At 43.0% G+C, this 14,008-nt stretch overlaps 1 protein-coding gene across 4 annotated transcripts in view; it reads left to right on the plus strand.

The window, feature by feature from the left end:
* The window catches only part of C5H4orf19 (chromosome 5 C4orf19 homolog), a 72,476-nt gene that overhangs the window by 31,025 nt on the left and 27,443 nt on the right, over positions 1-14,008 (plus strand). For 2 of the 4 annotated variants that reach the window (XM_030565522.1, XM_030565527.1), the window contains exons 2-3: positions 745-827; positions 13,524-13,581. Coding sequence is in view for 1 of the 4 variants with exons in the window: in XM_030565527.1 (XP_030421387.1) it covers positions 13,553-13,581 (29 nt within the window). In the remaining 3 variants the exon portion in view is untranslated. Of the gene's footprint in view, positions 1-744; positions 828-12,306; positions 12,319-13,523; positions 13,582-14,008 lie in introns of those variants that run through there. The other 2 variants (XM_030565524.1, XM_030565523.1) reach the window with 2 other exon arrangements.

The raw sequence follows: 14,008 nt of genomic DNA on the forward strand, positions 1-14,008 counted from the left end.
TTTTGCCCATCTCATGGAATGAGGTGGACCTGCTGATTATACAGTCCTGCCTCTCACAATATCACACACTATTTTTTGAGAGATATCTGGAAAAAAAGTTAATATCCTTTAAAAGATAAAAGTATCTGCATATTCAAATTCTATCATCATATGAACATATCTACCCTATCTGTCAATGGTCAGTAGAGACATTTCAATGCAATTTTTATTCAGCCAGGAGATTATATCAGAGAACAATATCTTTACTAGTATATGCAGTATTATGGAAATGCCTGAGGCATTTGATCAGTTTCCAGGTTCATGAAGATTCAAAGGGGGGGGTCGGACAAGTGTAAGGTGAAGAGAAGGTTTTAGGTGATATAAATATCCTGGTCCCTTCGAAAATATACTGTACAACCGCATATTTGAGTATTTGCTTTTTTTTTTTTTTAATTTAAAAGGCCTGTAATTCACATAAGCCACAATCCAATGAAGCATGTGCTTTAAGTAGGCTAGTATTCCTATTCACTTCAATGAGTTAAGCATATACTTAAGTGCTTTGCTGGATTAGGGCTTAATCTGATTTTTTTTATTTTTTTTTTTAAAGAATGTATGGAGGAGGGAGAGCTGGGAACCCTACTGCATTGCTATGGTCAAAGAACCGGGGCTAATACGGTTGTAAATATTTTGCAATATAAACATAAGAGGCAGCTCCCAAAATGTTATTGATTCCCTGAGTCAAAAGCATTTGCTTTCTTATTGTAGGATCAGGATGTTTGAGAAATTAAACATTTAGAGGAAATTGAGTAAACACCCTTATTGGTACATCCTGGAGTACACCCTGATCGGTAAGAGGATCTTTATTCTCTTCTTGTAGGTTTTGGATTTAGTAGACATTCTTCTGATATAACATTATGTCTTCTGCATTCAGGCGCAATAAGCATGTCATCGGGTTTTTTTCCTCTGTGCTAGCCTATCACAGTCTAATGCTGATGTGTGGTCATACCTATACAGACAGGACAGGTTCTGAACTGTGTTTCCTTCCAGCCTTATCTTCATTCTGTTGAAACAGCTGAAAGCCTCCCTGTTTTCACTTTGAAGTTCAGAAAATGAAACATCATAAAGAGATTTTAACTAACCGGGGGTACAGCAGTGACTCACTCAAATTAAAATCAATTAATCCAATCCAAAAAAAGGAGAGCGAGAGAGAGACAGAGCGCAAATGGGAAAAGACTGACAACAGGATGTAGAGAAAGAAAAAGCAGAACAGGATAAGATCTTTGGGAGAAGATAGGAAGGAACTGAGGAAAAAAGAGAGACAGGAAACCTCAGAGGCAATGCCAGGGCCAACAGAGATAGTACTGACCTCAGCGGGTCCCATTTGAGCTGGTTGCAGGCCCCCAGTTTGCTCCAACCAAGGGACAAACCCAGCATTCCTATAAATATGGAAAAACCTCTGGGCCCCCTCCAGTAGTTTTTTCAGAACAGAATCCCTTTCAGTCACATTCACTGCTTCCAGGGTTACTGCAGTCTTTTTTCACTGCAAGTGGCTCACAGTTTAAGTGTCTTTGTGCCCCTGGCAATGTCTCTGGCAGCATTAATCGGAGGTATTTAAAATATCCAGGGCAAGATTATTTTCAGGATACCAGGACAGTCAGAACTTGACGGCAAGGGGCCCATTCCCTAACTGACTTCCATCCTGACTTTAAATTCATGTTCCCAGAAAACTCAGCTGTACATTTAGAATGGTATCCATAGCCATCCTTCTTATATTCAGGACTCCTCTCCCTTAAGTTAAAATACACAATTCTACATAATGTAGAGGGCTGCCTATGGGCAGATATCCACCAAACCCATTTGAACACCTCAACCCAAAACCCAAATTAAAAATAAGTGTCCACACCAAACAGGCAGACGAACAGCAGAAGGTAGAGCTGCACACAAGATTCTAGGCATGCAATGACCTTGTGACACTAAAATTACATGTCCAAAAAAAAATGGAAGGTGCAATTTTGGGCACATACACTTAGATGCTCCTTTAGAAAATCTGGCCTACATGTTTCATTAAATCTAGAACTGCTGAGCCCATGTTTTGCTTCAGAAATTCTCTAGTTGGACTAGAGATTCTGTGCTATAATTTAGTCTTTTAAAAGTTCTGTTAGCCACACTCCCAGCATTACCCACGAAAGTAGGTAAAACCACCATAGACTATTACCTCTGCATGGAGCTTATAAGCAAAGTTTGTGCGAGAGGCAACATGGTCAAGTAGAGTGACAATTGGGTTGAAGCGGCCCAGATAGAGCTTTGACTTCACAGCAGTATAAAGTCATGCTGTGCTGCCATGTAGTGGTGGGGAAGTTATGGCACAGAGGACTAATTAAGTAGCAGTATTGCTGATAGACTTGGTCAGGAATTTTTTTGATAAGAGTGGTCTCTCACTGGAAAGGTTTCTCAGGTCTACAGGGAAAGAGACAGACCTCTTACCCCAGAATAGCAACTGGATATTCCCCTGGTATGTGAGAGATTCAAGTTCCTGCTCTGAATAAGGGACTTGAACCACCTTAGCACCAGGCTACTGGTAACTCTGAGGTGCCTCTCTCTCCAAATTGCAGAAGTTCTAGTTTTTGCTCCAATGCAGAATGAAACCAAATGTCAAAACATCAAAACTTCATGAAACAGAATTCATGTTGGCCAGCCAGCGCTAATTGCTAAGAACCAGTTTGTCCTATAGATTTCAGAGTGGTAGCTGTGTTAGTCCGTATTAGCGAAAAGGAGGAGCCCTTGTCGCACCTTAGAGACTAACAAATTTATTTGGGCATAAATAATTTTGTTAGTCGCTAAGGTGCCACAAGGACTCCTCGTTGTTTCTGTCCTATAGAGTTTTCCCTCACAGTTTTTACCCCTACAGAAATTAAAAAGAAAACACCCTTCCTAGTCTTCTCACCCTCTATAGTCCACCTCTACCCTTATATAATGCAGTCACTGGGAGCCAAAAATCCCTACCGCCTTATAGGTGAAATGCTGTCATATCAGGGTAGCGGTGGCAGGGCTGCAGCGGTGATTTAAAGAACTGTATCATGTTGGTGGGGGTGGCAGGGCAGAAAGAGAGTCCCCGAGATAGGACAGACTTTTCTTCTGGGCTGAGTGTGTAGTTGGATAGATTGACTATATTGCTGGGTGGGTTAGGGGTACCACGGTTGTGGCCCCATGTGGCAAGGAGGAGTTTAGACAGCTTACAGTCCTTTTTCCTTTGTAGAGAGGTGAAGTGAGTAATGTAGATCTCCTGTCTTACTCTAGTGAAGTCCATTTGTATAGAAGTTTGGTTATTAAATGAGAGTCTCCAGGTTGGAGAGCTCTTTGATGTTTTCCTGTTTGCTGTATAGGATGCTGATCAGGTGATTCCTCAGTTTTTTTGATAGAGTATGGCATAAACTCTCACTGTGGTCTGTGTAGTATGTAGATAGCAGTGGATTTTTTAACCTTTAGTCCATTTGGTATGATGTCCATCCATTTGCATTTGGAAAGGAAGATGATATCTGTCTGTATTTGTGCAAGTTTCTTCATGAGGTTGATGGATTTCCACTCCATACGGCTAAATGCAGTGCCTTGCATGGTGTCAAGTCAAATAAGAAAACAAAAAAACCCTTATCCCAAATTGATAGAGCGATTCCACCTTCAACAGGTTTGTAGGCTTTGGTCAAGTCTAAAGTGGAAGTCTGAGGTACTATGCAAGCAAAACCTCCCTCTATTCTGGCTCAGAAAGTGGCTTAATATGCAGTTCTGCTTACAGATTAAAAAAACAAAACCAAACCTTTTGACTTGAATAACTGTCAACTCTGAGTTCATTCTAGGCATTGAAAATCAAGCGGTGTTGTTTTCAGTTCTTTCAGCACCAGCAATAATAAACTATTTTGTAGGCTAAATTCTGCCCTTATTACATCTTTCCAATCCTCATCAAATCTCCTAGGGGGTTGCAAAAATGTAAATAAGGGCAGAATTAATTGATGATGCAAGAGTCAGAAATCCAGCTCATTCTCATGTTGCTGTATTGACTACACAGCTGACAGTAATGAGAGCATAGGAATTGCTATCAGACCATTGTGTCTGACAGTGGCAATCCGAGGAAGCAGTACGAAAACTAATATAATCAGCTTGTAAGAAGGTGGCATGATTTTCTGTTCACCGGCCTATTACTACTGTCATCCCACCATATTTCAGTAATGCCTACTTTATCAAGATACTTTATTGTCAGGCATTCCAGTTCACCTATTTTTGAATGTAAGCTTCTCACACTCATTTCTAGCCAGTTCTAGTTTTAATTTTGGGCTGTGTGCCTATATTAATTTAACTTTCTAATCTGATACTCTGTTTTTCTGGAATGTTCTTCTCTGATCAACCTGCCCTTCATATGGTTCAGCTGTAATTTCTGTCCTATCTTTTACTAGATACAGAGATGTCAAGTATCAGAGGGGTAGCCGTGTTAGTCTGGATCTGTAAAAGCAGCAAAGAATCCTGTGGCACCTTATAGACTAACAGACGTTTTGGAGCATGAGCCTTCGTGGGTGAATACCCACTTCTTCAGATGCATGTGGTGGAAATATCCAGGGGCAAGTATATATATGCTAGCAAGCAAGCAAGCTAGAGATAACGAGGTCAGTTCAATCAGGGAGGATGAGGCCCTGTTCTAGCAGTTGAGGTGTGAAAACCAAGAGAGGAGAAACTGGTTCTGTAGTTGGCAAGCCATTCACAGTCTTTGTTCAATCCTGAGCTGATGGTGTCAAATTTGCAGATGAACTGAAGCTCAGCAGTTTCTCTTTGAAGTCTGGTCCTGAAGTTTTTTTGCTGCAGGATGGCCACCTTAAGGTCTGCTATAGTGTGGCCAGGGAGGTTGAAGTGCTCTCCTACAGGTTTTTGTATATTGCCATTCCTATGGTCTGATTTGTGTCCATTTATCCTTTTCCGTAGAGACTGTCCAGTTTGGCCGATGTACATAGCAGAGGGGCATTGCTGGCATATGATGGCATATATTACATTGGTGGATGTGCAGGTGAATGAACCAGTGATGGTGTGGCTGATCTGGTTAGGTCCTGTGATGGTGTCGCTGGTGTAGATATGTGGGCAGAGTTGGCATCGAGGTTTGTTGCATGGATTGGTTCCTGAGCTAGAGTTATTATGGTGCGGTGTGCAGTTACTGGTGAGAATATGTTTCAGGTTGGCAAGTTGTCTGTGGGCAAGGACTGGCCTGCCACCCAAGGCCTGTGAAAGTGTGGGATCATTGTCCAGGATGGGTTGTAGATCCTTGATGATGCGTTGGAGGGGTTTTAGCTGGGGGCTGTATGTGATGGCCAGTGGAGTCCTGTTGGTTTCTTTCTTGGGTTTGTCTTGCAGTAGGAGGCTTCTAGGTACATGTCTGGCTCTGTTGATCCGTTTCCTTATTTCCTCGTGCGGGTATTGTAGTTTTGAGAATGCTTGGTGGAGATTTTGTAGGTGTTGGTCTCTGTCTGAGGGGTTAGAGCAGATGCGGTTGTACCTCAGTGCTTGGCTGTAGACAATGGATCGTGTGATGTGTCCAGGATGGAAGCTGGAGGCATGAAAGTAGGCATAACGGTCGGTAGGTTTTCGATATAGGGTGGTGTTAATGTGACCATCACTTATTTGCACTGTGGTGTCAAGAAAGTGGACCTCCTGTGTAGATTGGTCCAGGCTGAGGTTGATGGTGGGATGGAAGCTGTTGAAATCATGGTGGAATTTTTCCAGAGTCTCCTTCCCATGGGTCCAGATGATGAAGATGTCATCAATGTAGCGTAGGTAGAGAAGGGGTGTGAGTGGACGAGAGCTGAGGAAGCATTGTTCCAGGTCGGCCATAAAGATATTGGCATATTGTGGGGCCATGCGGGTGCCCATAGCAGTGCCACTGATCTGGAGACATATATTGTCATCAAATTTGAAATAGTTGTGTGTAAGTATAAAGGCACAGAGCTCAGCAGCCAGTTGTGCTGTGGCATCATCAGGGATAGTGTTCCTGACAACTTGTATTCCATCTGTGTGTGGGATGTTTGTGTAGAGAGCCTCTACATCCATGGTGGCTAGGGTGGTGTTTTCTGGGAGGTGACCAATGCATTGTAGTTTCCTCAGGAAAACAGTGGCGTCATGGAGATAGCTGAGAGTGCTGGTGGCATAGGGTCTGAGTAGAGAGTCCATATATCCAGACAGTCCTTCAGTGAGAGTGCCAATGCCCGAGATGATGGGGCATCCAGGATTTCCGGGTTTGTGGATCTTGGGTAGTAGATAGAATAACCCTGGTCGGGGCTCTAGGGGTATGTTGATTTCTTCTGGAGTTAGTGTAGGGAGTGTCCTGAGTAGATGCTGTAGTTTTAGTGTATTCCTCAGTGGGATCTGAGGGAAGTGGCCTGTAGAATTTGGTATTGGATAGTTGTCTGGCGGCCTCCTTTTGGTAGTCAGACCTGTTCATGATGACAACGGCACCTCCTTTATCAGCCTCTTTGATGATAATGTCAGGATGGTTTCTGAGGCTGTGGATGGCATTGCGTTCTGCACGACTTAGGTTGTGAGGCAAGCGATGTTGTTCCACGATTTCTGCCTGTGCACGCCGGCGGAAGCATTCAATGTATAGGTCCAGACTGTCATTTCGACCCTCAGGAGGAGTCCATGTGGAGTTCTTCTTCTTGTGCTGTTGGTGGGAGGGCACCTGTGTATCAGTGCACTGTTCAGTGTTGTCCTGGAAGTATTCTTCGAGTCGGAGACGGCGAAAGTAGGCTTCCAGATCGACACAGAACTGTATTCAAAGGACCATTGCTGCAGCTAACTGTGTTTCCAAAGCTATGGAGCAGATAATCAGACCTGCTTAATGCAAAAAAAGTTCTGCTTCTACTGAAGAACAGTTAAACTCAGAATCTTAGGAACCTGGGCTTTAGCCCAACCACTGTCTTGGTTTTGTTTATATTTTTATGCTTCTCCTCACAACCCACGCACTTGCCACTTCATTTCTTCACTGCAAGGGGCCTGGCATAAAACTCACAAGCTGCATCCTCCAGCAAAATGCTGAATTAGCCTTCAAGGGGTGCTGGTCAAATGAGTATGCATGTCCTGCTTCCCCTCGCCCCCCCAAGAGATTCAATCCATTGGGTATCTGCAATGCATGGAGTCTCCACTCCCCCCAGGGATGAGAGTCAATCAGCTGCTAATGCTCAGTTTCTAACATGGCAGCCCACTGCACTATTACTATGCCATTAGGCCTCAAACTCTCTCTGGTGTCAAATCTAGCTATCAGACATAGAAGTTATCAATACAGACAGCTTGTCCAGAATCCTTCATAAAGCTGCCATCAATACATCCGAGTCATTCTATAGCTTATTATATGGCATTCATCCAATCAGGCTATTTTAAAGCCTTTTAAATGTCATTAGAGACAGTTTTAAAAAACTCCAGTTCTAGATTTTACTTCCCTTTCTAACCCCATTATTTGGTCAGTAACACTTTCTTCTACCACAAGAGCCTCACACTTGTAGAATATTTAAAATAGACTGAGCAGCATATTACAATGTATTTCATATTAAGTTGCATGAATGTTAAAATAAAATGAACTCAGTTTACAGCTGGATGCATGCTAGATAAAGCTTCTGCAACTCCTCACTAGTCAAGGACGTTGCCTATTACTCCCATAAGAGTTTGGGAGTGCTCATGCTCCTTGCAGTCTAAGGCCTGGTCTATAGTACGCATTTAAACCGATTTTAGCAACATTAAACCAATTTAACGCTGCATCCATCCACACACCGAGGCCCTTTATATCGATATAAAGGGCTCTTTAAACCGGTTTCTGTACTCCTCCCCGACGAGAGGAGTAGCGCTGAAATCGGTATTACCATATCAGATTAGCGTTAGTGTGGCCTCAAATTGACGGTATTGGCCTCCAGATGGTATCCCACAGTGCACCACTGTGACTGCTCTGGAAAGCAATCTGAACTCAGATACACTGGTCAGGTAAACAGGAAAAGCCCCCTGAACTTTTGAATTTCATTTCCTGTTTGCCGAGCATGGAGCTCTGTCATAAACAGATAGCTAAGGGTTAATGTTCTTTTACCTGTAAAGGGTTAACACAGGGAACCAAACACCTGACCAGAGGACCAATCAGGAAACAAGACTTTTTCAAATCTGGGTGGAGGGAAGTTTTGGGTGCGAGTTCTTTTTTCTTTGTCTTGGGTCTGTTCTTTTCTCGTCTCTGAGAGTGATCTTTCTATCTCCTGGCTTTCTAATCTTCTGTTTCCAAGTTGCAAGTACAAGAATAGTAAGACAATAGGTTTATATTGGTTTTTTTGTATTTACATGTGTGTAGTTGCTGGAATGTGTTAAATTGTATTCTTTTTGGATAAGGCTGTTTATTCATTTTTTTCCTTTAAGCAATTGACCCTGTATATTGTCACTTTAATGTCACCTTTTATGTCCTTTTTTCATTCTTTTTCTATAAATCTTTCTTTTTAAGACCTGTTGGAGTTTTTCTTTAGTGGGGACTCCAGGGAATTGAGTCTGCAGCTCACCGGGGAATTGGTGGGAGGAAGAAGTCAGGGGGAAAATCTCTTTGTGTTAGATTTACTAAGCCTGACTTTGCATACCCTCTGGGTGAGGGGGAAGAGAAATTAGATCTCTCAGTACTTGTGTTTCCAGGACTGGAAGCAGGGAATCTCCTAGGGTCGTCCAGGGAGGGGAGCCTGGGAGGAAGTAACAAGGAAACAAGGGGAGGAGGTTATTTCCCTTTGTTGTAGACTCAAGGCATCTGAGTCTGGGGGTCCCCCAGGGAAGGTTTTGGGGAGACCACAGTGAGCTAGGCACTGTAATTCCTAGCTGGTGGCAGCGATACCAGGTCCAAGCTGGTAACTAAGCTTGGAGGTTTTCATGCTAACACCCATATTTTGGACGCTAAGGTCCAGATCTGGGAAGAAATGTTATGACAAGCTCTGATCAGCATGGGTGGCGATGCAGTCCCAAATCCAAAAAGAGCTCCAGCACAGACTGTACGGAAGATACTGGATCTGACCGCTGTATGGGGAGACAAATCTGTTCTATCAGAGCTCCATTACAGAAGACGAAATGCCAAAGCATTTGAAAAAAAGTCTCCAGGCTATGATACAGAGTCCACAGCACAATGCTGCGTGACAGTTGTAACGGAAAGCCAAAGAATCAAATGGACGCTCATGGAAGGAAGGAGTACTGAGGACTCCAGCTATCCCACAGTCCCTGAAAAGTATTTGCATTCTTGGCTGAGCTCTCAATGCCTGTAGGGTCAAACACATTGTCCGGGGTGGTTCAGGGTATAGCTTGTTAATTTACCCCCCACTCCCATGAAAGAAAAGCGAAAAAAATCACGTGACTTTTTTCAACATCACTCTATGTCTACTGCATGCTGCTAGTAGACACGATGCTGCGGCAGTGAACAGCAGTATCCTCTCCCCTCCCCTCCCCAGTGGCAGATGGTACAATAGGACTGCTATCCATCGTCATCATCAGCCCGTGAGTGCTCTTGGCTGGCCTCAGGTGAAGTCGGCCAGGGGTGCCTGGGTAAAAATAGGAATGACTCCCGGTCATTCCTGGAAGATGGTACAGAACGGCTGGTAACTGTCTACTTCATAGCAACTGGGGGCTGAGCTCCATCAGCCCCCTCCCTTTCATGTGTAAAGAAAAGATTATGTACTGCCTGGACTATCACAGCAGTGGGATGCTGGGCTCCTCTCCCCTGCACCGTTTAGTGTCCTGCCTGGACTATCATAGCAGCTGGAGGCTGCCTCCCCCTCATTTTATCTCACTAAAACATCAGTGTTTCTTATTCCTGCATTGTTTATTACTTCATCACACAAATGGGGGGACACTGCAATGGTAGCCCAGGAGGGTTGGGGGAAGCAGGGAAGTAACAGGTGGGGTTGTTGCAGGGGCACCCCCTAGAATGGCATGTAGCTCATCATTTCTGCAGGATTGAGACGGAGCGGCTGTGCTCTCTGGTACACTGGTTCTCTAATACACTCGCACCATATTCTAGGCAGGACTGACTATTTTTAGATACCATAAAGGAGGGATTGACTCGGGGAGTCATTCCCATTTTTGTCTTTGCGCCCCCGGCCAACCTCAGCCAGGGGCACCCATGACAGCAGCAGATGGTCCAGAACGAATGATAACTGTCATCTCATTGCCAATTTACAATAGCATAGCAGACCGTACAGAACAACTGATAGCCTTCTCTGCTATCTTGCAAAGGCAAATGAATGCTGCTGTGTAGCGCTGCAGTACCGCCTCTGTTAGCAACATCCAGTAGACATACGGTGACAGTTAAAAAAAGCTGAACAAGCTCCATGGTTGCTGTGCTATGGTGTCTGCCAAGGCAATCCAGGGAAAAAGGGCGCGAAATGATTGTCTGCCGTTGCTTTCATGGAGGAAGGAATGAGTGACGACATTTACCCAGAATCACCCACAACACTGATTTTGCACCATCATGCATTGGGGTCTCAACCCAGAATTCCAATGGGCGGGGGAGACTGCGGGAACTATGGGATAGCTACCCACAGTGCAACGCTCCAGAAATCAACGCTAGCCTTGGACCATGGATGCCCACCACCAAATTAATGTGCTTAGTGTGGCTGCGTGCACTTGACTTTATACAAAGTGTTTTACAAAACCGGTTTATGTAAAATCAGAATAATTCCGTAGTGTAGACATACCTTAAGAACACAAGGCAAGACAGTTTTCTGCACAATGTGGCAGAGAAACATACCCATTGATATATGTAGCATGTATACAGAATCTGATATACCTATTATTACTACTGTGAGCAAGCTGACCTAAATTAATACTACGGCAATGGATTAGCTGGTGATGTCAGACACCAGCAATGCTGGCCAAACAGGATATGCTGGCACACAAGATTGAGCTGCCAACTCAGCTCAGAGCTGGCTCTGTTTGTGCATTCCAGTGATGTCTTTCAGTGGTACAGAATCCTAGCAATGTGATCACCCCTGGCTAGAATGACCAACTGTCCATCTTCTGAGCACTCAAGTAATAATTGATAATGCAGTGATATTACAGTGTTATGTAGTATTACAAGCAGTGACCAGGTGGCTGAAGAGTGTTAAAATGGGTAAGTAGGGGACATGTGACTGCTGCGCACTCAACCAAATATGGTTTGCACTCTATTAACTTGTCCTTCCGCTCAGCTGTTTGCTGGAACTACCCATTGCCTCTTGCCATATGTTTAAGCTATAAGCTCTTTGGGAAAGGGACTGCATTTTTAGACCTGTATACAATGCTTATCACAGTGGGGCCCTGATACCTCATTGGGGACTCTATTCAGTACTTGTTCTACCATAGTGACTAATAGAGGGATAAGTCACTATGAACCTGGGACAAATTAACTTCAGCAATCATGAGATATTAAAGTAAACTCAGGAAAAACTTCTGAAGAGGAAGCAAGTGATTATTTATGCTACTGGTCATATTTGTTTGTCCCATGTGCAAACTAGCTAATGATTGCAAGAGATGTACCCTTTGCCCCACTCTTCCTTTTAATAATCTAAAATGAAAATCATATTTTAACCTGATATGGTAAATAGTGGGGTAAGGAGATGCTCTTTGACTTATTGTTTTGGGTGGTAGAAGGAGGAAATCAGACAGGACACATTGTTTTCTCTAAATCTGAATAAATATTTAAAATCTGTTTACAGGTGTAAGAATGTAGTAGATGAATTCAGACCTCATTATGTTTTACCAATCAGTGTGATTAATATCTACCATGTGCTTCTGGTAATAAGTGCCTTAGAAGGCTGTATCCCCTCAAACTTCCTCCACAGAGATGGAAAGAAGAGAAACTACACATAAAAACAGATTAATGTGTATGTGAGAGACACACAACACCAGAGTATGAGTGCTTGCCAGAGAAACAGAGACAGATGAAGAGGAACAGAAGAGTATTTGGGTATTACAGTGTTACCTCAGCTTTGACAAGAGCTGTGTATCTCAAAGCAGTAACTTGGATACTAGCAGTGCAGTGATTGTAAGCAAACATGTTAGTCATTAAGGGCCTGTCCTGCAAGGCTCTGAGCACCTCCTCCCAGGTGCAGAGACCCACAACTCTCATCAACCTCTGAGAGACCTAAAGGCATTCAGTACCTCACAAGAGGCACTCAGCACCAAGCAGAACCATGCCCTAAGTACTCAGCAGTAACTCACACAGGCAGCCTTGGACATCAGAGCCTGTTTTATAAAGAGAAGGAATGTTGGCCAGGATAAGAGAGAAAGCTGGAAAGAAGGAGCAGCATTGCAAGAGCACAGCACTCTCAGGTATGGAGAACAGCATGTAAGGGGGCCCCTTTATAAAGGAAACAATATAAAATACCTGGCTGGGAAATACCTCCCCTCCTTTCCTGAGGGAAATAGCCAACACACACCTCCGATGGTGCTCAGGAGGGTTAAAAAAGCTCCCACTGGAGAGAGAAGGTCTAACACTGCACCAAGAGAAAGAAAAAGGAAGGATTTTACATGCAAAGTTATGAGATTATGGAGCCAGGAGAACATTCTAGGGTGGAGCCAGAAGGACTTGAAATAACCATGAATGATTACTACTTGTTTTATGGGAAGCTCAGCTAGGCAACAGCTAGCATTTACAACCGCAAAAATATGACTTTTGCAGAAACCATCGCTGAAAGACAACCTTAACTACATCACACTGGTGTCAGGCCACCTGTGAAGCAGCATTAAACAAACACTAGCATGTCCAGGAAGTGTCTGTCAGTGCTGGGTGGGAACATTTATAAACTTTGCTTCCAATGGAAGATCTTTGCCTATTTGTAGCTGCTGGTCAGTAAGTCTTCAAAAAGAGGAAAAAAGAAGAACAAGAAGGTGCAAGGGGCAGAACATATCATGGTGACCATATAAAAACAATAGAGAAGGGGAAGAGGGTGAGGTTCAGAAAGTGAGTTGCCTCTGATGTCTCAGTGCCACCAACTCAAAATGTTTACAAGTTGGCAAAGCTGCATTTGATAAAAATTCTTGATATTACTACTGCATATATTGAAACCAATTAATACATATTTTTAGACTAATACAGTACAGACCAAACCCTGCCTTTTCAGCATGGTGAGTGGGAGGAGGGATGCTATCAGATACACACTCTGCTCCAGGCATCTTGCCAATCAGGGCAAGTTTCCACTAGTCAGACTTGGGCTCTATGGGGTGAGGATGCATTTTCTTACTATTCAGAAATGTGACTGCATGTACCCCTAACTAAAGCATGCACCTGACCACAATACATGCTAGACACATCCCTTGGCCAGCAGACCACACTCCCCCATGGGTGGCCATTGTAAATAAGCCAGAAGTATAACAATTTGTAGCATTTAATATTTGAAGTAATTTGCAAGTAAATTGTAATTACTAATATTTGCAATAGCATATTGAGATCCTGGGATGAAAAACACAGTAAGTCTTATTATTATTATTACAGCAAATATCTTGAACAGACAAATAACACATACATGTACTTTCAGATGTCACCACTCAGCCAGATGTTAAAATCATGATCAGTCAACTCCCATTGGCTATTTGGTAAGTATGCTGTAATTTGAGGGATAATTGATATTTTTAAATACTGATGGTTGATTACAAATGTGCACTGTGTTTGCTGTCAGTTGTTTAATAATGTTAAGTTTAATTACTATGTTCCTGTGAATTATTTAAATACATTTGTCATTTCCAGGAAAATGTGGAGGTAAACAATTTAGAAACAATTCTGCTTAAAATGTCACCTATTCCATTTTGTATTTTGTTTTCTTGTTACTCCGAATGTTCGTAAAACAGTAACTTTGTTACTTAAGGGTTCTGCTACTTTTGCTTTATACCCTTGTTGAAGTAATAGTCCTATTTTTGACAACAAAACAATTCCCATGTCAAAACTTCTGTTATAAGGCCCTACCAATTTCATGGTCATAGGCTTTTAAAAATAGTAAGTTTCAAGGCTTCAGATATTTAAATA

The sequence above is a fragment of the Gopherus evgoodei genome, chromosome 5 (genome assembly GCF_007399415.2).
Source record: "Gopherus evgoodei ecotype Sinaloan lineage chromosome 5, rGopEvg1_v1.p, whole genome shotgun sequence".
NCBI lineage: Eukaryota > Metazoa > Chordata > Testudines > Testudinidae > Gopherus > Gopherus evgoodei.